Below are 27316 nucleotides of genomic sequence, written 5' to 3'. Positions count from 1 at the left end.
GGGCAGCTCTTTGGGCACTTTTAGGGGGGATGAGCCCCAAACAGGATTATCCAAGGTCTGGGATGGTAGTGAAATAGGAAAAGATCAGTGCCCATAAAATGAGAGGGAGAAGCCAAACAGTCCTTCCGGGAAAGCCACAGAAATAGTCCATCTCATGGCTCCCGGCACTCACCATGGCCTGAAGCAAAACTACACAATGAGTAACAGATTTACTCAAGGAACACTTGTCAAGTACCTATCATGCTGGGGGTACTGAGAGGGCCAAGCCAGATGGTACCTACTCTTGAGGGGCTCATGGTCTAAATGGGAGAAAGAGACAGACAACCAGAGCCCACATGGCACAGGCTGTATAGGATACAGGCACATCAAAGTTCTATGGGATGAAAGGAGTGGGTCAGTGCAGGGGATCTGCATGGTGGGGCAGGCAGCACACAGAGGAGGTGGTATCACAGTTGGGCCTGGGAGGAAAAGGAAGAGGATATATTAACAAGAATCATGATTAAGCAAGGACCCAAGTGTAGGTGGGAGTGCCCACTGTGGCCAAGGGTCCCAAGGCTAAAGCCTGAGGTCCCCAGAGAGTAGCAAGAGGAGCAAGGTTGGCAAAGGTCCGACTGTGCTGGGCTGAGGACTACAGGGTTCAGTCTGTCCTGGAGGTAACGGGGGATGGGGAGAAAGCTGAAGCAGGAGCCCTATAAATCTGGAGGTCAGGGAGGGAAAGTGACAGGGATGACCTCGGGTTTCTCACTCAAGAAGGGGTGGTGGGGGCAGCATTCAGCATGACAGGCACATCCTTGTGATGGTGGAGAACAGCCCCCGTCAGTTCCCAAACGAACAAGACTGATTCTCAACCTCAAGCATAACCACAAGCACCCTCAACCAAAGATGAGCAGAGGTGGGAATTGTGGAGAAGCAGAGCTGGGCCAAACAGCTTGGCCTCCACCAAGAGAAAATGCAGCTCGAAGACTGTCTGTGGGTTGAGACTTGCTGGGGTTTTCAGAGCTCGGTTGAAATAAAAGTTCAAGGAGAGCGTGGACTACTGTACTTGGAAAGGGGAAGCAGCTTGAGCTTCATAGCAGAGCCTTCATTTCCCGCCTCACTCCAACCCTCCCAGGCCAGGTTTCTGTAGGAGATTCCCTCTCCATCCCCTGGCTACTAACGCTCAGGCCCCACAAGGCACACTCCCTCAGACAGACCCCGAGCCAACAGGAGCGGAGGGATTGAGGAATTTATTTCAAAATATTTTATTGGCAGGGCCCCAGCATCCGCTAATTTGAATGTAACCTTCTGAATGAAACGTTTTAGAAATGTGGTCTTATTAGTAGGAAAGCATTTTCATTTTTAAAAGTTCGTGAGGGCCCTTAATCTTATTATTTGGTGTCTACGAGTCTGAATGATTTGGTGCTGTTGTCCTTCAAACTACAGACTGAACTCAAGTTATACTCACAGCCAGACAGTTCTGTCCTTTCGGGAACATACCAAGGACCAAAACATACGAGAACACATGCTCTGTCTGGGGAGAGAGGTCACTCAGGCAACAAAAGTCCAGTTAATCCCACTGGGCTTTTTTTTGCCAATGGGAGGATGGTTTGAGGTGACACCCTGGTGGGCAGCTAGGGAGAAAATCAGAGGGGGTGTTGGTGGGAAGAAGGAGCTTTTTGGAGCTGCCATTTTCTTCTTGGATTTGACAGCTGGAAGCTTCCAGTCAAATGTGAGCCTATCTTGAGGGCTGCAGAGAACCCTATTGCACATGACTGTGCTGATCTTATCTTGGGCGGTACTAATTTTTTACCTTTGTTTCCCTTTTGTTGTCACTCTCAACTATTTTATTCTTTTATATGCATTTTTGAAAGTTATCTCAAAACCTTTGGGGAATGATGTAGGGTAAAAAGAGGCAGTTTTTAAGAATAGGGTATATATCAATAGCATTTGAAACCTTCACCTGCTTTGGACCTGTCCTGGGAGTCTATGCGAAAGAAACAGTCTGAAATACCCAATGGCTTTTGCAGATCAATATATTTATCACAGTGCTATTTGTAATAACGATAAATCGAAAAGATATGGAATTTTTCATAAATAGGGGAAGAATTGAATAACCTACGATATTTGATGGGCTTTTATATAGTCATCAAAATGATATTTGTAAATAGTTTATGACAACAGGGATAAATGCTTATGTCACAATGTCAAGGGACAAAGGCAAGTTAAAAACAACATACATCTCAATGCACATGCACCCACATGCCCTTCTGATATACTAAGAAGAGGGATTTATTTTTAACACTGGAAGAATATTTATACTTGTTATTCCTGGGTAGTCTGGTGGGTGATTTCTAGCACCCAATTCAGCACCTGGTACATGGCAGGGGCTCAGAGCACTTGTGGAATTAATGAACATTTGCCTTTTTTTCTGAAATGGGAATGCATTATGTATTTGTACAATAAATGCAGTTTTTTTCCAAAAGGCAAAGTTGTATGACATTCAGTATGATCACACCTATGAAAAACAAACCAAATCACACAGAGGAAAAATATGGGAAAGAAACAATCCAAAATGTTAATAGTAGTTGTCTTTGAGAGAAGACTACAGGTGAATTTTTCCTTAGTTTTAAAGTTCACTTTAAAAAAAAAAAGTTCATATTTAATAATAGAGACTCGGACAATTCAGGCAGCTTGTGTTCTCTCTCCTTTCTCCCCAACAGCATCATCAAGGTAAAGGGCGAGATTGCCTGGCCTCTGCCTACAAACTCTCCTTTATGAACCTCCCATCCACAGGTGCCCGTGTGATGCCCTGTGACCACATCTGGAACTCACCCGGGAACGATTTGGGGATGTGTGGAGTTACAAATCATAGACGGAGAGGTCTAGGTCACGAGGGACCACCCTGAAGAAACAGGAAGTACCATCCCTGAGCGACCCCTCCCCAGATTCTAAAATGCCAGCCACATTCTGACAGGAAGGAGACTGGGAGCCCCTATCTCTCTAACTGAGCCCTGAGCCCTCATGCCAAGAGCCAAACACAGGCTTTCGGCTGAAACTATCTTCTCCACAGGGCCAGAAGCAAGCCTATTTTGAAAACACAGTAGGTGTAGTTTAAAAAAGGTTCTGATCCTTCCAAGTAGGGAAGCTGCAGCTGGTGTTTTGACAGTGTTCAGACTGTGGGTGTGGAAGCGTTTTACAATGTCTATTTGTAAATGCCTTTCACTGTATTTATAGACTCTTACAACAATGCTAATGAATTTAGGTTCTGAAAAATACCAGAATTTCTGAAATTCTCCAAAGCATGTGTTTGGAGCAGTTGACACCCAATGGGGCTGCAGCCCTCGATGGTTACTGTTCTTCTGCAGTCTGCCCAACGCATGGGTACCGTTTTGGCAAAAAGAACGTTACTAAATTCAACAAAAGAGGAAAAAGCCCATCCTTTTGTAATTTACTAGCTCCTGCGAGGGTTTTTGAATGGTGAGTTTCTATGCCCACAGCTGTTAAATAAAAGGAAAAATAGAAGAAAGCAGGCATATCACCATATATCCAAAGATAGCAGAACAAGGTTGCCCTGACTCATTTCTGATTTTTAAATCAAAATAATGTCATTTTCTTGTATTTTTCTCAGCAGATTTGGTATGGACACAAAACACATGACTAAAACACATGACTTGGAGAGACAACTGGCAGCTGAGAGTCTTCTTGCTTGACTGGACAGGGAACCTAAATCACAGAGAACAGGTTGACTAGCCCGAGGACACCCAGCAAGAATAAGCGGAGCCAACAATCCCATAGAAACAACAGCAGCAGCTGCATTTCCTGACTGCCTACCAGGAGCCAGGCACTAGGATAAGGCCCTCTCATGCATTATTCAGTCATCACAACCACCCTTTGAAGTATCTACTCTACATGGTGGACACAGAGCCATGCCCCCCAGAGCCCCCTTTGGTGAAGGGCTGGTTGTCCCCATTGCTGGGAGTGCTCTCGGCCCCTCCAGGGACCACCTCAGCTGCAGAGAGCCTCCTCGGCCGACACACACCCTTTCCAGGGTAGCTCACATCCCACGGTATAAAAGTCTCCGTCATTTCAGCCCAACACAGGACAATTCGGCAGAGCCACTTTAGCCCCAAAGCTCCCTGTGGAGCTAGCCGAGGCTCTAATGAGCCAGTATCACAACTTGACTTCTCCCCCTGCTCAACGCTGCTTCCTTCTCCCTTCCACCGACACTGAACCCTAAAACACATCTCAGAGTCTGCTTCCCGGAGAACCCCACCTACGCTGCCTTTATTGTCATTATATAGACCAGGAAACTGAGGCTCAGTGAGACGAAGTCACTCGCTAACAAAAGGTCATAAAAGTAGTAGAGTGGTGGGGTCTGGATTTGAACCTACTAACTTTGACTCCAGAGCCCAAGCTCCTGAACACTTCTCAAAGCCGCTTCACTCAGCCTCCTGGGCATGGGGACGGTGAGTCATAGAGGATGCCAGGCAGCCTGTGTCATTGTAACTCACTGGCAGCTGGGTAAATCACCTTTGCTCCCCAAGGTAAAAAGTACTAATAATAAACAAAAATCACACACCCAACCTGCCTAGAGAGGCCTGCTCTTCCCACTCAGACCTGAGACATGAGGCGTGCACAGTTGGAAAGGTGGAGGATGCGCCATGTGCATCCCTTGAGAACATGAGCTCAGTCAAGGGCATGGCCCAATTTAGCCCAAGTTGGGACAGTTAAGCCAAGACATGTGGCCTGGAAAGGGTGTTGAAGTGCACAGGAAGCCAAGGCAAGCAAACAAGTAAATAAATAAATTAATAGTAGCACTAACAGCAGCAAAAAAAAAAACCACCAATAAGACCCCATGACCCTTCTGGAGGTGAGTGGGAACGAAGGGAAAAAAAGTGAATCCACCTAATCCTACCGAACAAAAGATCTAAGCCTAGATGATGACTCTTTTTGGCAGTCTCCTCTCCCCACCCTCAGAAGGACCTATTACTATAATGTAAATGTTTGGGCTATAACTGCCTAAAAATTGTTACGGGGGGAAGAAAGCTGGCAAGAAAAGAAAAGGAAAAAAGTAGAAAAGTCCCGTCCCCCGTGCTCAGGAAACCACTGACACCTTCTATCGTTCTCCAGCTTTCATCCCACCTGGGAGTTGTCAACTCATATGGACAATGGCAGATGTCGAAGCTGAAGACCCCAGAGAAATGACTTGAGTTACCCTGCCCTCTTCCTTGCTCCAACTCCAGAACCGTGTTTTATCACTCTCTTCTAATGTAAAACCGCCACATCCTATTGTTCACCACCCTTGTCCTGTTCCAATTGTGCACTGAGGATGCGAGGCCATCGGAAGTGAATGCTCCCTCCCTGCTGTCCTGGCTGCTCACTCGTAACATCTCAGACTTAGGCTCTGCCTACTGAAACTGGGTACAGATTACTCGGCTCAAGCCCCCATTTCATTACGGATAAGGGTCCCGTGCTCCGAGGGCGGGTGTTATGTGCCCAAGGCCACATAGCTAATTGGTGGCAGAGCTGAAACCAGATGGAAGCTTTCTGATGCCCAGTCTTATCTTTGCCCACCACACTTGGGATGGCAATAATCAAAACGAACATCCATATGCACATGTTTTATGCTTCCAGAGATTTTTTTCTCTCTCAAATAAACAACTATAAGAGGACTCCGCCCATCTGTGAAGGTAGGACATGTGAAGCCAGTTCTTCAGAAGTGTTCTGCCCAGGGAGGTTGAATCTTTCCATCAGGAAAGGACAAAATTGTAGCAACAACAATCCCAGTTTCCTTCGCTCACCAGTGGGAAGACAGGAGGAGCCTCCCTCCCCTTTCCCAGAAATGCAGATCCAAAGGCCCTGCTGATACCTGTGGAGGTCCCACATACACACCCGGTGGCCAAAAATGTCCCAGGAATCACAGGCACTTTTTGACTGCAAACTTCCCATTTAAATGTGGAAGAGCTCGAGCAAGGCCAGGGGCGCAAGGAGCGGGAACCAGAGTGGTTTTCCTGGCAGCTCTCCTCCTGCACGGCGTCCTTGTTTGGATGAGCACAAACAAGCTTAGCTATTTATAGTTGGTGAAGACACGTTGGAAGGTGATGGGACATTGCCCGCTCAGTTCCTCTCCAGATTTCTGTTCTTTGTGCAGACACTGCAAGTGTGCGTGAAAACAGGCCTCCCTCCAGAGCCCATCTAGGGCATAACAAGCCCACAATCCCCTAAGGCAAAAAGATGAGGCCCCCCGCAGCCCTCATCTGCAAACCCACAGCTGGGCGTCTCAGAGGGGCAAGGGGCCTTAAAGATGCCCTGAGGAGGAGGAACTCATCACTGTGCAACTCTGAAAAGGTTTGTGGGGTGCCGCTTGGAGGAAGAACGTTCCAAGAAATAGCCCATGGAAAAAGCGTTATAGGAACCAATTAGTACTGTGCACGTGTGAGGTGTTAATATCTCCTACTGTTTCCTTGCTGGATTCGGGCCATCACTGGCAGGAGAATCAATGCAGCTCAGTCTGAGCCGGGGCTAAGCCCTGTCACTACCGTGGGTTCTCGCTGCAGGGAATAAAATTCATTCTGGGTGTGGGTGGAAAGCAGTAAAGAGAGGTTATGCACACAAATGAAATGAAGTCAGCCAATAACGCAGGCATCCCCACAGTGTGACAAGGCGTTTTCCCCTGGGCCCTATGGGCTTCCCATGCTCCATAAATCAACAGCCCTCCCTCAGTCCCCGGCCCTCCCTGAGTCCGGACCTCCCCTGACTCTCTCGCTGCTTCTGGGGGAGGCAACTTGAGCTTCCACCTCCTAGAGATCTCCTGATGTGCTATCTGAGGCTGTCCTTGTTTCCTCTCTCCCTCGGGGCTACCAAGCACGACCTGCTTGCTACCAGGTGGGAATCCCTCTCCCACTCAGGTCACCCACTGAGCTCTCTCAAGGGAGGATAAAAGCTTGCACAGATTTGCAGAGTGCCTCTCAAGTGCAGGCAAAGAACGAGGTGCCTTAGCAGTGTAGTGGCTTGTTTAAATCTCCACATGGGCAAGGTAGGCTTCACAGTGCCATTTTGCTGAGGAGGAAATGGAGCCTCGAAGCCATGCACACCTTGCCCAAAGTCACAGGGTAAGTAAGTAGAGGGGCGGGGTTTTGACCCTTGTGCCTGGCTCCAAAGCCCAAGTAAGCAATGGGTGGGCAGGAACCATGTCTGGCGTAGTTACCATAGTTAACTACCACCTAGAAGAGGGCCTAGCCAAATGCAGGCACTGGATGAGTATCTGAGATGAATGAATGACATCACACACACACACACGCACACACACACACAGGCACACTCCTCTCTCATCACTGAATCCATATCTAGTACCCCTTTTCCATCTTTTTGCCATAGCCAAGTTTCTCACAAAACAAGTCTACGCATGCTTGGCCTCCTGCCCACTCTTTCTTCAACTCACCCGAAGTCTGTCTCTTGCCCCCCAACCATTGTACAGAAACCACTTGACTGGGATCACCAAGGGCCAACTAGTAACCAAAGCCCGGGGGTGCCCTGCAGTCTCCATGGCTCTCGCTTTGGCGGGGGTTCTCACAGTGTGGTCAGCTAACCAGCAGCAGCGGCAGCCCTGAGAGCTTGCTAGAAACGCAAATTCTTAGGCCTTAACCCAGACCCACTGAATTAGAAACTTGGGGAGCAGCGATCTGCGTTTTAAAAAATCCCAGGTGACTGTGATGCACACTCAAGTGTGAGACCCACTGATCAGTAGCTGCTGCACACTCCTTTCTTCCAGCTTCCATGACATCATACTCCACCTACCCTTTCCCATGGCTCAGTCCCTCCTCCACCCTATAAATAACAATTTTCCCCACTGCTGTCTCGCATCTCTCCTCTCCTTCTTCTCCATAATTCCCTGGAGTGATTATAGCCACTCCTGCTTGTAACTACCATCTATGAGCCAATGACTCCCACCTCTGAAATTTCTAGCCAAGATCTCTCTCTTGAATTCTCCAAAGACATGTCTTGGTCCTGACTTGTAGAAAAGAAGGGAAACACTCAAACACCACACAATGCATCACTAGGACTCTTTGAAAAGACATACAGAATACTTGAGTAATCCTCAAAGTGATGGCCTGACCGCCCAAGTGCACATTTACCTGCCTACTTAGGGAGCATGTGTATGCACTCTAGCTATCTTTCGCTTCCTCTTTTTTGATTAATTGATTAGTTTATACCTAGTAAGAGCCAAGAGGTCTCTTTTGATGCTTTCATTTGGTGGGCACGGGGGCCAGACACCTCACAGAGGTCCGGACCTTAAAGCTGATTTCCTGCTAAGCTGTAACTCCAGGGGCTTGAGCAGTCGGGATGCCTGTATAAATCTAAAGAGAAATTTCCTTCTGTGCCAGTAAGCTGGTCTCACGAGACATCTGCCCTTCCTTAAGCACTTAGTAGATGTTTGGCATATAAATGTTTACTTAATCTTTGCCTCAAGCTAAAATGTCTCAGAACTCAACAGTCACTTATCTCCCAACGTTTCTCAGAAATCCAGGGTTGCATCTTCATTACAAGTAAAAAATTTGCAACTCCACGGCCACTCCCCGCTGGATCCCTGCTCCAGTTCACTCAGCAGTATACCCTCCAGCCCTTCACAGGAAAGGGACCTGGCGTGTTTAACATTGAAAGCAATAGGCCATCTCCAAGTGGCACAGGTCTGGGAAGTCACTAGGCCTCCTGCCCACAGCCTGGTGTCCAATACCCAACTGCCCATCTTCTCACTGGGATTCCTCCTCCGACACATGCTTGCACATCTGAAGTCAATGGACAGCGCCCTCTGGGATGCTTGAGCCACGGTAACCAATCCCCCACATGCAGAACCTCCTCACTGAACGGCCCACTACCACCCTGACTGCTAAACCTTTCTTATCACTGACTGTCATCACCTCCTAGAACACACTGACATCCATCTGGGAGGACATTGGCTTCTAGAACATCCGCCTCACCTCACTTCAGCTCTTGCCATCTTCCTGAGCCTATGACAGCCATGTGAGCAATCCATCCCCAATGTCAGCCCCTCCTTCCCCTGGTCCCTTCAGCCCTTATGACGGGCATTCATCTTCAGTCACCCACATTCACAGCCCCTCCCTCTGTGGATATGTTCGTCTTCAGACTGACTCCACCTCTGAGGTTGTGAGTACCAACCTCCTCTTTCTGACCAGCATCTCATACTTGTGGCCATCGACTTCTCCCACTCCATCCTTGCTCACCTCACCTCCTCCTTACACCTTTTAGCTTCACTTCCTTCTCCTCCAACCCAGATGCTCTGTTTATCACTTGAGGCCCCTGGACACCAGCCCCTCCCATCCCCCGCCCTGCCAGTCACCTGCCGCCTCTACTTGGAAAGCACGGGCTGCTCTGTGCTGTAGCAGACAACGGGCAAAGCTCCCTTGCAACTCAGAACAAAGGTCCTGCTTCAGCCTCCCCGCTCTTCAGAAAGAAAAAGAATAATTATTACAAGTTGGGGATATCTGTGTTTGGGAGGCCTGACAAACCTGTTCTGGTCTAGCCAGGTTGCTTCCCCCTCCTTCCCTATGGGGATTATTTTCCTTTGAAAGCACACACCTGCTCTGCCCCTCAGGTTTCTGGCTTGCTGCCTCCTGCCGCATGTAATTACTAGAGCTCAGGGCAGCCGGCTTCTCTCCAGCATTTCCTTGGATTTTTCTCTTTTTTCTTTGAGCCCTTTCTCCCAAGTTTCAGGACCTCTTCTCATGGAGGTTTCTGAACCCATATTTATTAAATCGATAATACACATTATTAGACATATAACATCACATATTCATGTGTGTGTATATACACACATACAAAAAGGTTTAGGTATATTCCGTCACTTGAAATATATTTACAACCAAATACAAAAACAAGTGAGCAGGTTCTATACTTTTGAGCCTCCATTTTCGCAAGTGTGAAAACACAGGTAGACAGAATGCTCTTTGCACCACAACCACCTTAGTTATGTGGTGGGCTGGACAAGATGAGCAGACCCTGTCTGTGCACTATGAAATAATAACTGAGCTTCCCCAGGGCACTGACTTTCAAACAAAGGAGGCACTTATGGTTTAGAGGAATCTCCTATCATCATTCATTTTTTTTCTTTTTTGTGAGGAAGATTAGCCCTGAGCTAACATCTGATGCCAATCCTCCTCTTTTTGCTGAGGAAGATTGGCCCTGGGCTAATATCCATGCCCATCTTCCTCTACTTTATATGGGATGCCGCCACAGCATGGCTTAACAAGTGGTGCATCAGTGCGTGCCTGGGATCTGAACCTGCGAACCCCGGGCCGCCGAAGCGGAGCCGTGCACTTAATCGCTATGCCACCGGACTGGCCCCTCATCATTCAGTTTTTACATCAACTCTGGTATTAAAATATTTTTTTTGAAAAAGTCTTTTTTTTCCTGTTAAAACTCCATCCTACCAATGGGGAAGTGTGTTAATGGCACACTTCCACTTGCTCAGACTGGACACAAAACTACACACTGATGTTATTCTAGTTCCTGTAGACGTGATTCCTGAAAAGTGTGATCTGCCACGACTGAGCCCCACCGTTACTAAGATCCCGAACAGTGCCTTGCACACAGTAGTCCCTCAACACATTTTTGTTAAGTGAATATATCTAAAAACGACTCCCCTCTTCCTAAAATTATACATTCCTTTTTCTAAAAGATGCTAGTTCCTGTTTAAATAGAACGAAATTGATCTCTTCTGGAAGCCACATTTGGCAGCGAGTTTTCTGGCTGGTGAGAGGAAGCTCGAGCCCAGACACTGCAGCTAGAGCGGCAATGCCTAGTTCCCAACAAGAATGGCAAACAGTGACTGTGTGTCCATGTGTTCAACCATTCGTCCACCTATCCATCTGGTCAGGTAAATCCTGGCCACGATTTGGATTCACCCAGCAGACAATATCCTTTCTCTGGAGGACCACTGACACAAAACTGTCTGAAAGACGTTAACATTCCTACCTTAACTAATTTGGCAGAACAAAACAAGTTCATAAACCAACCTACGGGTTGGTTGTCCAACGTACATGCTTAGCAAAAAATATGAAGTGCATGAAGTACTGAGAGACAATAAGCCTTTCTCTGATATCCTTAAATTTTTTTTCTGTTGAAATCTACGACACTCTAGGTGACTTACAACGTGAGACACTCCTGCTGCAGAGCTTGTACAGAGGGGCTGGGAAGGATGACAGGAGAGGCAAAAGTGAACAAAATGTAAGCACTGGCACCTCCCCCCCTTTTCAGGAACCATGGCATTCAACAAGTGTGTTAAATGAGCCACTACCATATGCTCAACCCTGTAAAGCATGTGGAGATGACAAAACACACTCTTGATCGCTTTAAATCTCGTAAAGGAGTCCGGGGGTGTGAGCATCCCAAGTGGCACAGCATGGGGCCCCGCACTAGGCTAAACATGGGGTGTCAGGCATTTGGAGGAGAGAGCAATCATGCGAGATAAGGGAAGGCTTCCAGAAGAGGGGCATGCTAACTGGGCTCTGAAGTCAGGGAGCATTAACAAGTGCATGAGAGCCAGGGAAGAAGAGGGGCGCTGTCAAAAACTTGGGAGAATCTAGACCAGGGGTTCTCACAGTGTGGACATGGGCAAGCAGCATCGGCATCCTCTGAGAGCTTGTTAGAAATGTAAATTCCCAGGCCCACCCCAGACCTACTGAGTCAGCAACTGTGGGGCTGGGGGCCAGCAATCTGTTTGAACAAGTTCTCCAGGTGATTCCAAGGCACACTCAAGGTTGAGAACCACTGAGTTAGAGCAGGCACTGTCCTCCCTTCACCTGGCTGAGCAAGTGGCCATAGCAGATACTGGTTCTTCAAATGCTCCCAACCTTGCCCAGGCCTGCCACTTCCTAGGATTGTCAGGAATGAAGCCTGGGGCTTTCCTCTCCCTCTCCCTTTCTGCAAACCAGCGCCCTGAGGGCTGGGCAGCCACAGAGGTTGTGGGAGGAAGGGGAGGCCGGGGGCTGCCCACTTTCTTCCAGGCTGCTCAGAAGCCACACACAAAGTGAAGAACAGTTACATTTCCCACTGGCTTCTGTACAAACCCCTCTCATGCATCTTCCTCAGTGGGCCATACTTCTAATTGACAACTGGATGTTGGGAGAGCTGGAGGCAGAGAAGAGCCAAGCAGAGGCGGGAGGTAAATGGGGCCTCCGTGAGCCCAGAGGTCGGCAGTTATAATTTGCTTCCCCCTTGTGTGCAGATCTAATTGATGGCTCACCAAGCCTGCACCTATCCCATAACGAGAGGGTTGAGAGCAACCTTTGGAGGCAAAGAAGCCATCTGAATTCCACTTCTCTTCGGATTAGAGAAGAGAGAGCAGCAGGAACATTCTAGAAAGTGTTATTGACTTAACCAAAATGTCTGTAGTCCCTGGAAGACTAACAGAATTTGGCAAAGCGTGGCTTCTGTTCTCCTTTCACTCGCCACAAAGTGAAGTGCAACCTTTGCTGCTCCGTTCTCCCTGTTTGCGTAGCTCATTTTCTCTTCAGAAGCACTTAGGTTTACATGACCTATTTCTTCTGAAGTGCTAGCTTCTGGGCTGACCACGCTACTGAAGTGGCCCTTGCTAAGGTCATCAGGGCTGTCAAGTGACCCTGTCATGCGCATGTGCAAATAGCCTTCTGCTATCAATCAGCAGAAGAGGGAGCAACATGTAGGGACCTGAACAATGCAACAGCCGCCCGGGTCCCATTTGTTTCCCCAGGGACTGTCATATGGAGGCAGTTGTTTGATTGGACCTCGGGAAACACCTGCAGGATGACACAGGTGAACCAGCTGCTGCTCCGATGGGCTCACATGTGCCTGAGCTAACCACAGCTGTGTGCTCTGCCAGGCAGCCAGCCTTCTGCACACGAGCATCTGTGCGTCCACAATGGCCGGCTGAGATTCTGACATCTCTCAGCCACTCACATGGCTACCTGCCTCTATATTTGGGCAGGGGTGTGTTGTGTTTTGTAGTAGGCATTATTAAAAGTAAATGAATCATGTTACAACATGGATGAACCTTGGGGACATCAGACTAAGTGAAATAATCCAGTCACAAAAGGACAAATACTGTATGATTCCACTTATATAAGGTACCTAGAATAGTCAGATTCATAGAGACAGAAAGTAGAAGGGTGGTTGCCAGGGGCTAGGGGGAGGAGAAATGGGAGTTAGTGTTTAAAGGGTACAGAATTTCCATTTTGCAAGATGAAAAGAGTTCTGGGGTAGGGCCGGCCCCGTGGCTTGGTGGTTAAGTGTGCACGCTCCGATGCTGGTGGCCCGGGTTCGGATCCCGGGCGCGCACCGAGGCACCACTTCTCCGTCCATCCTGTGGCCGAGTCCCACATACAGCAACTAGAAGGATGTGCAGCTATGACATACAACTATCTACTGGGGCTTTGGGGGGAAAAAATAAATAAATAAAACCTTTAAAAAAAAAAAAAAAAAAGAGTTCTGGGGTAGATGGTGGTGATGGTGGCAGAACAATGTCAATGTAGTTAATGCCACTTCATGTATACCTACAAATGATTAAGGTGGTAAATTTTATATTATATGTATTTTACCACAATTTAAAAAAATTTTCTAAAAATTAAATGAGCTGTTCTTGTCTTACTGCAGTATGTCCAGTTTGATAGGTGATAATGAAAATGACAATGAAAGCAACGTTGATTTACAGGCATGAGGCTACATACTTGGGAATTATCCCAGTCCTTCCTTTTAGGTGCATTCCATTATCATCCTCAGTTTACAGATGGATAAAGTGAGGTGAAAGGGGCAGTGACTTGCCAAGGCTGGCACTCCTCCTATGAGTGGGGTGAGATGTGACCCCAGAAGCCTATCTGACTCCAACTCAAGGGCACTGAAGCCCCACGTGACTCTCACCATGCAAACTTAGCTCAAAGGAACAAAAATCCAGTGAGTGACTGTGTGTTGACAGGTACACATAAAGACCTCCATGTCATTGACTTGCTCTGGTGTATTAGTAAGATGCATAATATACATGTAATGGCACAAAGTTCTGGCAATGAACTTGTGGAGAGAACTTGACAGTTCCTTGCTCTGTGGTGGGCATCTCAGGCCTAGAAGGCACAATGTCCATCTCTGATTTCACATTACTAATACATTCATCTAGTCAGCCTGTGAGCAAATTTGAGTTTTGCCAGGCACATCTCAGAACGAGTGCCTGAAAAAGCACGTCCCTTGCCTTTGAGGGTCAGAGTTCAGAGACATGTACACTCAGACAATATTTGCCATGCCGGGTCCTGTATTCCACAAAAGACCTGTACAGTCAAGGGCAGAGAGAGCCTGGGAGTGTGGAAGGAGGCACCAGAGAGCAGGGAGAGGGTCAGGGGACGGCGCTGCCAGTGAGACATGCATACCCGAGGCCAGGACACCCAGGGGATGAAGGTGGGCATGCCACCCGAATTTCCACTCTGAATGGCAGCTGGCCTTGCTCTAATGGAGCACAGGGAAAAGCCGTGCGTGTGAGCAGCACCTAGATGCTGGGTCCCTGATCCTCATCTGCTAATCCTGGAACCCACACTGTACCTCCCAGCCTTGTACTCACTTCTGCCCAAGCACGGGAGCAAGGACTGAAGTGGCTGGAGTCCTCAGACAGCATTGCTAGAAGGTGGAAGAGGGCAGCTTTATACCTCCTCCCTCAGCTGGCTGCACTCAAGGCCCCTCACCCACCCCCAGCATCAAGAGCAGAGCAGTACCTGGTGTGGGTCAGGGGACCCACTGGTCGTTCAGGCCTCCTCGGGGGCAGTGCGCCTGGTCTGCTGAGAGAATTGGTCTTGGGTGGCCGTGGCTTTTTTGGTGGTATGGCAGGAACAGAAGGCTTCTGTAAATCCAGTTTTGGCTCTCTCTCTGGTCTTTCTTTAAGTCATCGTTCAAAAAAGCATAAAGATGACAGACAGATCTAGTGTAAGTGACAGTACTTAGGTGCAGATCGCTTGTTTCCTGCTTAAAAAAAATCTCTGATGCCACTTGTGAAGGTGAAGTTGGAAGGTGAAGAGCATCATTTATTCTTTGTCAAGTTAGAAAGAGCCCTACAGAGCCGCAGCTCACTGTTCACCTTTGCTCATGCTGGTCCCTCTGCCTGGAAGGCCCTTCCAGCCACTGCCCATCCTCGGCAAACTCCTACTTGTCCTTCATCAGGCCTACTCATCAGGCCTGGCCGAAATGTGACACCATCACGGTCCCTTCTCAACAGCTGGACCCACCCTCAAAGGCAGACTTTCTCACATCGTCATCTGAGCCGTGAAGGACAGCCCTTTATAAACAGGCTCCACTTGGATACTTTCTGGATGTCTGCCCACTTGGCACAGCCTGTGGGCTGTCAGCCCCCAAGGGCAGGGCCCACGTCTGGTCATCTCCCTGGAACCTTGCATGGTGCCTGGCACACAGCAAGTGCTCAGTAAATGGTTGAGGTTTGGTAAATGACCCACAGGACCTGCCGGGTGTGGGGAGGAAAGAGGCCTGACACCTCTCAGGTTGACCTGTGTAAAGGGCCAGGAGACAAAAAAAGGGGGAGCATTTCAGGGAACAATCACCAGTTCTAAATCCCTTTTGTGCACAATTTGAACTTGGAAGGTAAACTGGGACTTCATAGGTATTTGGTTTCCAAGGGTTTTTGGAGTCAGAGCTATTAGAATGAAGTTAAAGCCAGATCTGGTGGCCCAACTGGGTAGCATTCAGTGACAGCTTCATGTTTTCTGTCCCCAATTAGCCTTGCCCCGTGCGTGGTGTAAAAAGCATGCATCCACCTTCTTCTTTATAAAGATGGAACTTCACAGAGTTGCCCACCGGAGAACAGCAGGTTCCTATGTTCATTTGTGAGCTGGAACTCTGAACACATTTCACTTGCAAACATAAACTCATATTGTTTGGGTGCCCAGGCCAGTTGGCAAAGCTTTAAAAAGCCCATCAAGTATTGTACAGGTATCACTGTGCTCATCCCCGCAATATTTTGGTAGGGGAATATGCTCCACCCAGGAATGTTGGGAACTCATTTACCAGTCCACAGGGAGCAGAGGAGGAAAGGCTCAGCTGAAATGCAAAGGAGGGGAGATTCCTCCTGCTAGGAGGGACGGGAGCCCCAGCAGCCTGCAGAACGGATGGGAGAGGGGGTTCGTGCCCACCTAACAGGGAGGATAAGACAGGGTGGGGCTGGTTCGCTGGTGTCCCTGTTGCTTTTGATAAGGGCTTCAACTTTCCTCACCCACTGTGGCACAGAACAAGGAATCATGGGAAGGGAAGGAACCAGAAGTGTGTGGCCACTTGGCCAGCCAACTAGGGTGGTTGTTCACACGTAAGCCAACTCCATATGTGAGTCAGCATGAAACAGAGCAGGAAGTGTCCTCATCACAGAGCCTGGCTATTAGCCAGAAACTAGTCATGTGTCCCCCATGAAGACGGGGGAGCAGTATTTGGTTATGTCACTACACACACTTTTATCAAAGAGCTATTGGTATGGTACATACTCAATGGCTATTTTTTCATTGATCTGTGACACAGACCTGGCCTTCACAATGAGGTTCCACAACTCAAGTTTTAACTGTTCACTGTGAAAGAAAAAGGTGTAACTTCTTAAGAGCTTCCAATCTTGGTAAAACTTTTGGCAGGCTGATATAAAATATTAAATTTCACAGTAAAATTTCATGAGGCCACCCAGGAGCACCTCCAAATCATTACATTCATTAATTCAGCATTTCTCTTGTGACTTGCAAATAACTACTTTTTAAAATGGAATTTGCTCTGCCTTCTGTTCATAATAATAACATAGCACTTTCCTCATAAAATGTGTCATCCATCATATCTTAGACATCTAATAAAATGAGTCCTTCCACAGCCTGCAAATTTCTTTGGGAGAGACACCCAGAATGGTAGGAGTCGCATTTGTGAAATGGACTGAGTGAGATGTGTTAAGCCACTTCCCTGCAAATGACATTTCTGTCCACCTTCAGGGGACTGTAGGCACTGAGCTGCTTTTCCCAGTTTTGCCATGTCCCCTCGCCCCCAACATTCTTGACCCAGGACATGTGTCTATAATATAGTAGCCAGAGTCAAGGGTCCAAGCAGTGACTGAGAAATAGAGCTTTCATTTGCCTAGATGGGAATTTCTCTAAGCCACGTCCATCTGTGATCAGTTAATGAGCACCCTGGGGCACTAGGCACGGGAGAGGGCAGGATGGAAACTGTGGCAGACATATCCGGGCCCTCAAGGAGCTTAGTCGGCACCTCGACTTCAGGATGCTGCTGATGAGGAAGGGCAGTGATGACAGGAAGATTGGGACGGAAGAGCCCCAATGTGTTAAGTGACTGGGCTGGTTGTTTTTCATTTGATGAGAAATTCTGGCCAAAAGAAGTGCCATATAACCTTCTCTCCTATTTCCTTATAAACAGGATATTTAAAAGCAATCGAAACGAAACCATAATCACCATATTCCAAAGGAAAAGCAAATTCTGTGGGTAATGCAGACTAGCCCTGTCTCTTGCTTTCTAGAAGTGCCAATGAAGACATGATTTCATACCTTTTTCTTCTGTTCTGTTTGGCAGCGTTTCTGGTCTTTCAGGAGGTATCTTTTTAATTTCATGTTTTCTCTCAGAGGTACCTAGGTGGGAAAGGATAACAGTCATCAGAACATGTTTTCTCTATGCATTTAAAGACATACCAGCATTTCAAATATTTATCAGGTACAGCAAAGTCAACAGATTTTTTTTTCCTAAACTGGGTGCTGGTGTTACCTAGCAAACATAAGCTGCTTAGAAACAGAGCAGAAGCCATTTCTGGCCTATGTCATTAAGTATACCTGCCTATATATCCTTAATTTACAAGAACACCACTAACATTTTCTGATATTTAAATCTGACTTCCTTGGGCATCAAAACAGTCACAGGAAATCACTAGGTCTGGGTGGAGAATGTGGCTAAATAAACAAGTCAGTCATTAAAATATGCAAATAAGGAGTCACGGGATATCGTGCTCTACAAATAAAAAGGAATTTCACAGGGACCTGGATTCCATTTTGTAGCAGTTTTAAAATATGGCCTCAAATTGTTTGCTACCCCTTCCATTAAGAGTTGAGGCTTATGCTCCCTTGCCTGGAATGTGGGTGGGCTCGTGACTGCTCCAACCAGTGTTCAGTGTGACATCATATAATTTCCCAGGCTAGGTGATAAAAGGTCATGTAGCTTATGGGCATTTTTTTGCTGGAATATTGAACCTCCATGTAAGAAGCCGACTACCCTGAGGCCACCATGCTGGAGGCCATGTGTAGATGCTCCAGCAGACAGCCCCAGCTGAGCCCAGGCTTCCAGCTACCCCTGCACCAAGGGGAGCCAGACACGAGAGTGAAGCAGTCATCTTCGAAGTAGATCCTCCAGCCTCAGCTGGTCCAGCATTCCCAGCTGAGGTCCTTGGCATCATGGAACAAAGAGACAAGACATCCCAGCTATGCCCTGTTCAAATTCTTGACCCACAGAATCTGTGGGCATAAGAAGAGTGTTGCTTTACGCCACCAAATTTGGGGCAGTTTGTTAGGCAGTGATAGTAACTAGAACATATTTTTAAGTGGAGGGATGTACAGAGAGGATACAGTGGATCTCCCTAAGTCCTTTCTATTGGCATCTGAATTCCTCAAGTATTATCCTTTTCCAAATGTGCCAATTAGCACTTCCTCTTTACCCATGTGGACTGCAGCTGCTCTGTCACCTGGGGTCTTCATCAGTGCCAGTGGCCTCAGAGCACTTGGAAAAGAGCTAAAGCACAAAACCTATCCCAAGTCCTCCTCTGATTTATGGACTTGGTTGAGTGCTTGACAGACTCTTTACCTGACCAGCCCTACAGATGGGGGCTTGCTACTGAAATCTCAATTACACAGCATCAGAGGCCAAAAGAACTTTAAAAAAACCCACTGAACACACACTTTACCTAAATCTTAATGACTCACTACAAATTAAACACTGTACCTGATTTCTGTCAATGCCATCTCTGATTTTTTTTTGTCAAATAATCAAACACAAGGAAAGTTAATGATGGGGAAAATGTGAATATCCACTTCCCCGTCACAAAGCAGTTCCCAAGATCATTCAGTAGGATAAATGAGCAGTAGCAGTAATCTAGGAAGATTAAATGCCATCTTGCTTTACCCCACAGAGATTCAGCATAACCTGTGGTAAAGTTGTTTTAAAAGGATAAGAATTTGCCTACCATGCTACAATCTAGTCTCCTAATGATAGTGAAGAAGTTCAGAATCATTCCTGAGACACAGAAGAAATTGACAATCCTACTATCACGAAGAATCCCATCCTAGCTACATTTTAGGCTACCTGAGCCTTGGACCATTCGATTCCTCTCCTCGGTCTCTAATTGTTCACCAAGGCCTCTAGGGAAAAGAGTCTTCAGAGAAAAGAAAATAAATATCCAGCTTTAATTTCAGCACAATAAGATATTTATCTGGCCAGAACCACTAGGTGGCAAAATTAAACTGCTCAATGCAAACAAGGATGGGGGCGGAGCAGAAGATGTAATTAACATCCTATTTCAGGGCTTAATCTCTATAATTCTCAACTATGCTGAAGGGAATGGGAAAGGAATTTAGGGTCAAGCTGATTTCCCCCCAACTTGTTGGGCCAAAAGAACTTTAGAAAAATCACTCCTTAATAAATCTGTGAATAAACCAATCTGGAAATTTATTCATACTATATATGTTACAGAAAATATCATAATTATGAATGTGCAGAACTAAAAATACCCCTACTCTTCTTCTGTTTCAGTTGTTAATTTTTTAAAAATGCCACTTAACTAGTTATTCATAGAGGAATTTCTCCCCACAATTGGTTTTTGACAAGTCTAAAGAGGAGTTCTATCGGGACATATGAATTGTCATCTTTGTATATGAGAATCCAGTGTGCAGTGAGTTACCAATTGTCCAACATCAATTCTTCCTATATTGTTCAACCTTAATCTGAACTACACATAAAAAGTGAACTGGACTCTTTTCCACATTAAAAAAGAATCATGAGGAAAAGTATCGCTAGAAAAACATTTTTTTGTTAGAGGGTAAGTGAAGTAACTACAAATTTTGGTTAACCACATGGGACAGACAGTGAAAATTCAGCACGGCTATACATGCATGGTGATGTTATGCCCCGTGGGAAGCAATCCTCCCCAAGCTGACCTTCGATCAGGCAGGCGCAGGCGAGGAAGGACAATTAGTTCTTCTCTCCTCAAAAGTGGTTTATTAAGAAAATAAAAACAAAGCAAACAAAACTGGTTTATTCCAAAGCAAAGTCTTTCAGGTCATTCTCTTTGGGAGGCTGGATTTTTTTGCTGTATCAAGGATACTTTTTAATGATATGTTTATTTTTTAGGAAAAACAGCAGTATATTTAAAACCTGCCTGTTGAGACCAAATCGTAACTTCCCCATTTGGCAATCTGTGGCATTTGAATCTAAGAATCTTGAGCTCTCCCAAGAAGGCTGTAAATATATGCAAAGAGAGAGATGCACATCTCGTTTACAGAACTGAAAGGTACATTACCTGCCCCTTGCTTGATAACAGGAGCGGATGGAGGAGGTGGCTTCTTGGGTCTCTGAAAAATTAATCAAAATGACACCATATGAGATTGTTGGCAAGCCTAGCCTCTCACATAAGGACCACAGACATTGTTTTCTAGATGTAGTTTGGACAGGCCAGAGAAGCGCTCCAAAAAATTGAGCAATTCTCTCTCCAGGGACGTCAGATTTTGGCACCTTTAAACAAACACTAAAATAAATTCAGTCTGCAAAACAAAACACTGATGGACAAATGAAATACCATTTCCCCCTTTCTAAATTTGTAACAGCCTTTTGGAAAAGCAGGGCTCAGCAAAAACGGCCTGAAACCAGCAAGCACAATGGTACTCCTACGCTGAAACCGCATTTGCAATTAAGATTTAATCTGCTGAATAACCAAGCAATTCAGAAAGAGTTGCTGGGACGGCTCTAAATCGGATCTGCTCTGGATGTGGGGCCTTCAACAAAATGTAGGCTGAGGGGCCCCTGCAGCTGGGTAGGGTTCTAAGCCTTCTGCCTTTTTCACCCCGAGGCTGGCAGGACCCCCACAGACCAATTGTATCCTAGAAACTGGGATGGAGTTTTTTTGTGTATCAGCCACTATTTGTTTTTCTCTCACACCCTGTCACTCTTTAGGTGACAAGGCAGCAACGCAATCAATGGCATTCATCCCTGAACTGGTTCTAGGGCATCTTCTTGCTCACTCAGGATTGACTGTAGGAGGAAGATGGTCAGGCTGGACTTGGCAAATGATTCAGGAGCCGAGAATCCATCCAGGGCACAATTCTTGGACACCATTCTTGGACAAAGGAGAGGGTGACCAAAGGCAAGGAGAAAACCATCTCAGTATCAGAATCATTATGGAGATGGAAATGGGGAGGGTTTGAGCATATAATCCACGTCACTGCTGACAGTTCTCCTGGCCCTCTCTGGGCATCATATACTTGTGACTTTAAAAAAGCTTCATGAACCCTCCTTCTCCTGCACTCTGAAAACGTACCACTATGCCATTCCCGCAGAGACCAGCAAAAGTACCCACCCATCCCCGGCCCTGACCCACTGGTGCCCACCAGTGCCTGATGCAGTACCAGGGCACAGGAAGAAATGATTTTAAGTAAAACCCAGAGAATATGAGACCCACAAGGAACTTTCTCAGGGGGCATCACAGCATGTAGGCTCTGGATTCAGTGACATTTCAGCTCTGTTCTTTACTAGCCAGACGACTTGGCTGAGTTACCCCAAGTAAGTAGTGTAGCATGGTGGGCAAGAGTTGGGGTTTCAGAATCTGATGGTCACTACAAGTCCTGACTCTTTCAATTACTAACCATGGCCACTGGGCAAGTGATCTCACCCAGTAAACCTTCTCATCTGTAAAATGGCGATAATATTACCTCCCTCTTAGGAGGAGGCAGTTTCCTAAGCAGAGGGAGTCAGTAAGCACTGCATTGTTTAATTTTAAGCATGGTTTAATCCTCGTGACAACTCTATAGGTAGTGATATTATTATGCCCATTTTGCAGACGAAATAATTGAGGCTTCGAGAGATGAAGTGATTTCCCAAAGTCACCAGGCTATTAAATAGGGTGGGGGGCTGTCTGACCCACAGGCAAGTTCTTAACCACTGTGAAGGGTCCATCCTGCCAGAGAGAATCCACAAGACAAACTATCACGTGGCCGTAAACCACACACAGAGTTGACAAAAGCACAGGGAACTGTAATACGTTAAAGTTGGAAAAAAAAAGGGTATCAAATTGCAGCTACAGTATGAGCTCAACTATGTTACAATATATACAAAGAAAAAGACTGGAGAGAAATTTATAGTGGTGATCTCTCACTAGTAGGATTATGGGTGTATATATGTATGTGTGTGTGCGTTTCTTAATATTTTTCTGCACTGTCTATATCAGTACAAACTTTATAATAAAAAAAAGAAGAAAGATGCTCTAAGGGGCACCTTGCCTTGCATACAGGCCCTCCACCGGAGGGATCTGTTTCTGGCTCACAGATTTTACACTACTCTTTTCCCTTTTGCCAGCCCCCTCTAGCTCTCCACCCCGACTCCTTCCTTTTTCTTCCTCCCTTCTCTGTCTTTGTATAAATTAGACCAGGGACAGATGTGTGTTTACCTAATGAAGTTATCGTTGAAACTCTGCCAATTAACCTTCCTTTACCTGAGGATCAGAATAATTTCTTATTCACAAAACTGCCAACATCCTGTGGCCTGATTCTTCCCAGCCAAGACTGAACAATGCCTACCCCGTGGATGTCTTCCTCACACACTGCTGGTTTGAACATTTTTATAACCAATTTCACATGAGCCTCCTCTTGCTGAGGCCGTTCCCCCAGCGACCTTGCCTCAAACCACAGGGCCCCAGATTAAAAAAGACAATTATAAGTCATCATATTTTCCAAGATTACCGTGCAAAGAAAGAAAACCCTTAGTGTTGTGTCAGATTTGGCATGTGGCAGACACATGAAATGTGACAGGGTGGAGCAGAGGGGCACTGAGAGAGAGAGGAAGGGAAGTGTTAACAGACAGCGTGTGAAAAGTGGTCATGGCAAGTGTGTGCTTGAATGTGGCAGAGAAAGGAGGCCGAGGTGTGAGGTTTTGTTGGGAGCCCTGGCAGTTGTGGAGGCAGGTGGGGCAGTGTGGAAAGGAAGGAACAGTTGGTGAGCTGTCTTGCATCCACCATGCTTGATCAACACTAGCCAGGTGCCTGCTTTGCTTAGTAGCAGAGTAGCTTTACAGGTTGTCCTGTTTTGTTTTGTTTTTCCTGGACTGACTTCACTCTCTGATTCCATCAGACTTAACCTTCCTGCCTCGTCAGATGAGAAATGACACCACATTTTCAAATAAGATGTTGTTTTTTTTTTTTGTGAGGAGGTCAGCCCTGTGCTAACATCTGCCAATCCTCCTCTTTTTTTGCTGAGGAAGACGGCCCTGGGCTAACATCTGTGCCCATCTTCCTCCACTTTATATGGGACGCCACCACAGCATGGCTTGCCAAGCAGTGCGTCGGTGCGCGCCCGGGATCCGAACCAGCGAACCCCGGGCCGCCGCAGCGGAGCGCGTGCACTTAACCGCTTGCGCCACCGGGCCGGCCCCAAATAAGATGTTTTTTAAGGTAATTCTAAACAAAAATCAGGGCCAGGGTTCTCTGTAGCCCTAGATCGTCCCCCAAATGATTAATAAAGAATTGCACCTGAGCCTACAATGAATTTTTCTTTTAATGCAACAGGAAGACAGGGCAGTGAGAACTAAGAAGGCAGACTGGGTAAATCTGTAGCAAAATGTGACAGTAAAAAATTCATCATAGGAGTTCACGATTCTCAAATAAAAAGATGTAAGCTCATCACTTAGCTGATTTTCCCCCAAATGTCCAATTGTGACTGGATAAAGGAGACAGCACCGAGGAGACCTCCAGGTTAAGCAGTAGGTCAACACTTTCTCTATCGAGTTTACCAGCATTAACTAGCTCCTATAGATGTGCAGACAGAAACATCCTTTCAACTCAGGTGGGTATTTTAAGTCATGAATTTTTAAAGGCACTGGTTCTATTTATTCTCTTTATGCTTCCCTCCATGGTGAAAACAAAACACTCAAGCTTCAAACTCAGGTGGGTTCTGCCCGCTCAATTTGTAGGTTGATGCTAAAAACAGGACATTAGAGCTATGAATGATCATAGGGTCCCTTTACAGCTGAGCAAACTGAGGCCTAGAGGGGCCATGTCAACAGCTAGGTGGTAGCCAGTGTGGGCCCAGAACTCACATCTCTCAATGTCCAGGCCGTGGCAGTTCATTAAAGAAGAGCCAACATGAAAATGTTCATAACAAAATCAACGAGCCAACATTTTCTGATTTCTAGGACAGCAGAATGACTTCCATGGTCTTCACATATGCAGGGCACATAGGCCTGTGTGCACGTACGTATGTGTCTACCCGTGTGTACACTTGTTGGCTTAGACAGAGAAGCAAACGCTATCTTTCAAAAGGTATATTAACCAGATTTGATTTCTTATCATCAATACCAGGAAGGAAATAGATCTGAATATTCTGGAGTGCAGACAGCAGAAAGGCAAGTTTTACTTCCTGCTGAAGGATTTCAGAATTGACTCTGCCCTTTTTTTGGCATGTTTGGCCACTCCCAAGTGAAAAAAGCATGTCAGCTGGCTCAAGTGTCCTCCCTGGCAGGAATTCTGATTGGCCACTTGGCCACTTGAGCCAGTTTACCTTCAGAGCTCTGGTCCCAGACATGTGGTTTTTGAAAATAACTAGAGAAACATACTCCTGATGGTTGGGTACCCTTTACGGGGGCTTTGTTGAGGAACACGGTAAGGTTCTGGAAGCAAATTTTAGCTTGATTTTGAGCCTTGGGAAGCCCTCCTCCAGGCACCCAGCTAAGTTCTCTGGAGGTGTACATTCTCTGGTGTACGTTCTCTGGAGGCTGGAGAGGGGGCACAAATGGACAGTTCCTGACCAGGGCACCCCTCATGGCTCTAGAAACACATGGGGGCCTCTACTCTTCCCTTTTCTCCCCTGTTCCTGGTAGATTGGCAACACCTTTGAAGAGTGCAGCTTGGGCTACGCTCGGGGTGATGATAGTGTCTGTAACTGCCCCTCTGCACCCCACAGAGTCCCTAGCACAGGAGACCCCCGGGAGCCACCACAAAACCTGCTCTTGGCAAAGTCTCTCCCGAGTTTCCTCTCCTTCGCCTCCAGCCTGGTGGCCTACATCCATGGTCTCCCTCTTAGCTGGGCCCATCCAGACTGCCAGCCTATTGGATAGTCACCCAGGCTTTGGTATTCAGCTTCTCCCTAAGATGCTGTCTCTCAGGTCACCCCCTTGGCTCACCTCTTCACCCCATCCACCCCACCCTGAAAGTGATGCCTCGACTCCATGTCCAGACCTCACATCCAGATGGAAGGACTTGGGCCCCCCTTTGTCTGGGAAGAGGAATCTGACAAAGGGCCTGGCTTCTCCCTGCCCTACCCTCTACTCTTCCTCCTCTTTCACACTTGTACAGGAGAGAGCAGAAAGTAGGAGGGGAGGGAGAGAAGGAAGGGAAGGTACACCTTGTCACCAAAGGACAAGAGATTCCTGAGTGCCAACTATGTACCAAGCATGCTGCTATGGACTGAATGTCCATTGAATGGACCCAAAACTCATATGTTGAAACCTAACCCAAGGTGATGGTGTTTGGAGGCCGGGCCTTTGTGAGTGATTAGGTCATGAGGGTGGAGCTCTCACGAATGGGATTAGTGCCCTTACAAAAGAGAACCCAGAGAGCTCCCTCACCTCTTTCACCGTGTGAGGACACAGCAAGAGACAGCCATCTATGAACCAGGAAGTGGGCCCTTACTAGATGCCAAATCTGCCAGTGCCTTGATCTGGGACTTCCCAGCTTCCAGACTGTGAGAAGTAAATTTCTGTCGTTTATAAGCCACCCAGTCTATGGTATTCTGTTATAGCAGACTGAACTGACTAAGACACATGCTGTTAGGCCCCATGAAGGAGAAGGAACATGGGCTTTGCCTTCAAAGAGATTACAGTTCAGACAGAGTAATGAGAGAGAATCACTTTAGCAAGAATATATGGAATGAGGTGCTCAACTGAGAGACTATAGTCTGTAAGTACCAACAGAGAACGGAGAAGGAGCGCCATCCAGGCCACCTCAGAGAAGGTCAGTTGGGGCTCCTCATTAGGCCATACTTGGTGACATTAACGCCTTGACAATCCCCATCTCTGCATGTGAAATTAGCCAGAAAAGTAAATGTACAGACAAATAATGTCATAGGTGGATTTTTTTTTCATAATGCTGCTTTAGAAGGACATATTTGTTTCTTTTTGGAAGACCAAAAATGGGGAAATAATTCATTGGGCATCTTTAGAAATTAGAAAGAATAGTGGTTCTCAAAAGGCTGAAGGACATGACTAGGAACAAAGAAGATTTCAGCTGAGGACAGTTTTATAAAGTGAGTTGTCAGATGACGGGAGCTAAGGTAAGGGGTCTCCTAAGAACTTGGTGAAGAGAATGTAGTCAGAGTTAAATCAGCAAAATTCACCTACAGTGGATTAGCCATTGTGGGAATCCAGCAAGAGACTTCCTTTTATGTTAAAGTTTTGAACCTACAAAACTCCTGCTGAGTGATCTAGAACCATCTTAAGGTTGGCATTAAGGTCGGCACTCAATTGTAATCGAGAACATGGGAAACCTACTCAATGGTACCACAATGTGTCTGGAGATTGACAATGAACAGGAAGGGTCTGGTCAGCCATGAAAATGGAGAGTTGCTAAGGCCAAAGGTGCAGTGCTCTTGGAAGCATCATCTGGGCTCAGCTGAATACCACATACGGTTCCCTTGGCACACCTTTCCCTCTGGTGCGTGAGGGGGCCTCAAGCTACACCTGCAAGACCCTTCGTGAGAACAACTAGCTCCTCCTCTTGTTTTCATTCCTTGCTCTCCCAGAAAGCACCAAAGAAATGTGGTTTCCTATAGAACCTGGCTTCTAAGGAATCAGGCCCACAAGGAGCAAATGCCCAGGGCAGGCAGACCCATGCGTTCCAGATGGACTGATATTTCAGTTCTTGCTGCAATTAGTCAACTGGCAGTATGCTCCTGGGGTAAGACTCTCTGAGTTGGCAAAAGTGAGACTGCATCACAGTCACAGGCATCTTTAGAAATCCTTGGGGGCAGGTTTCTGTGTCCCTGAGGCTGAGAGGCAGACCCTCCACTGTAGAACATTCACT

General features: G+C 46.8%; 1 protein-coding gene across 3 annotated transcripts in view; it reads right to left on the bottom strand.

The window, feature by feature from the left end:
• Positions 1-27316, bottom strand: part of SH3KBP1 (SH3 domain containing kinase binding protein 1) — a 326276-nt gene that overhangs the window by 38714 nt on the left and 260246 nt on the right. For all 3 annotated transcript variants that reach the window (XM_087427608.1, XM_087427607.1, XM_004435176.3), the window contains 3 exons: positions 20555-20606; positions 17544-17624; positions 14727-14886 (listed from right to left, as the gene is read on the bottom strand). In XM_087427608.1, coding sequence (XP_087283734.1) covers positions 14727-14886; positions 17544-17624; positions 20555-20606 — 293 coding nt within the window. The remainder of the gene's footprint in view (positions 1-14726; positions 14887-17543; positions 17625-20554; positions 20607-27316) is intronic.

This window comes from Ceratotherium simum, chromosome X (assembly GCF_057802395.1).
Source record: "Ceratotherium simum simum isolate JZ-2026a chromosome X, ASM5780239v1, whole genome shotgun sequence".
Classification (NCBI taxonomy): domain Eukaryota; kingdom Metazoa; phylum Chordata; class Mammalia; order Perissodactyla; family Rhinocerotidae; genus Ceratotherium; species Ceratotherium simum.
This window is presented reverse-complemented; position numbering and strand designations above follow the sequence as displayed.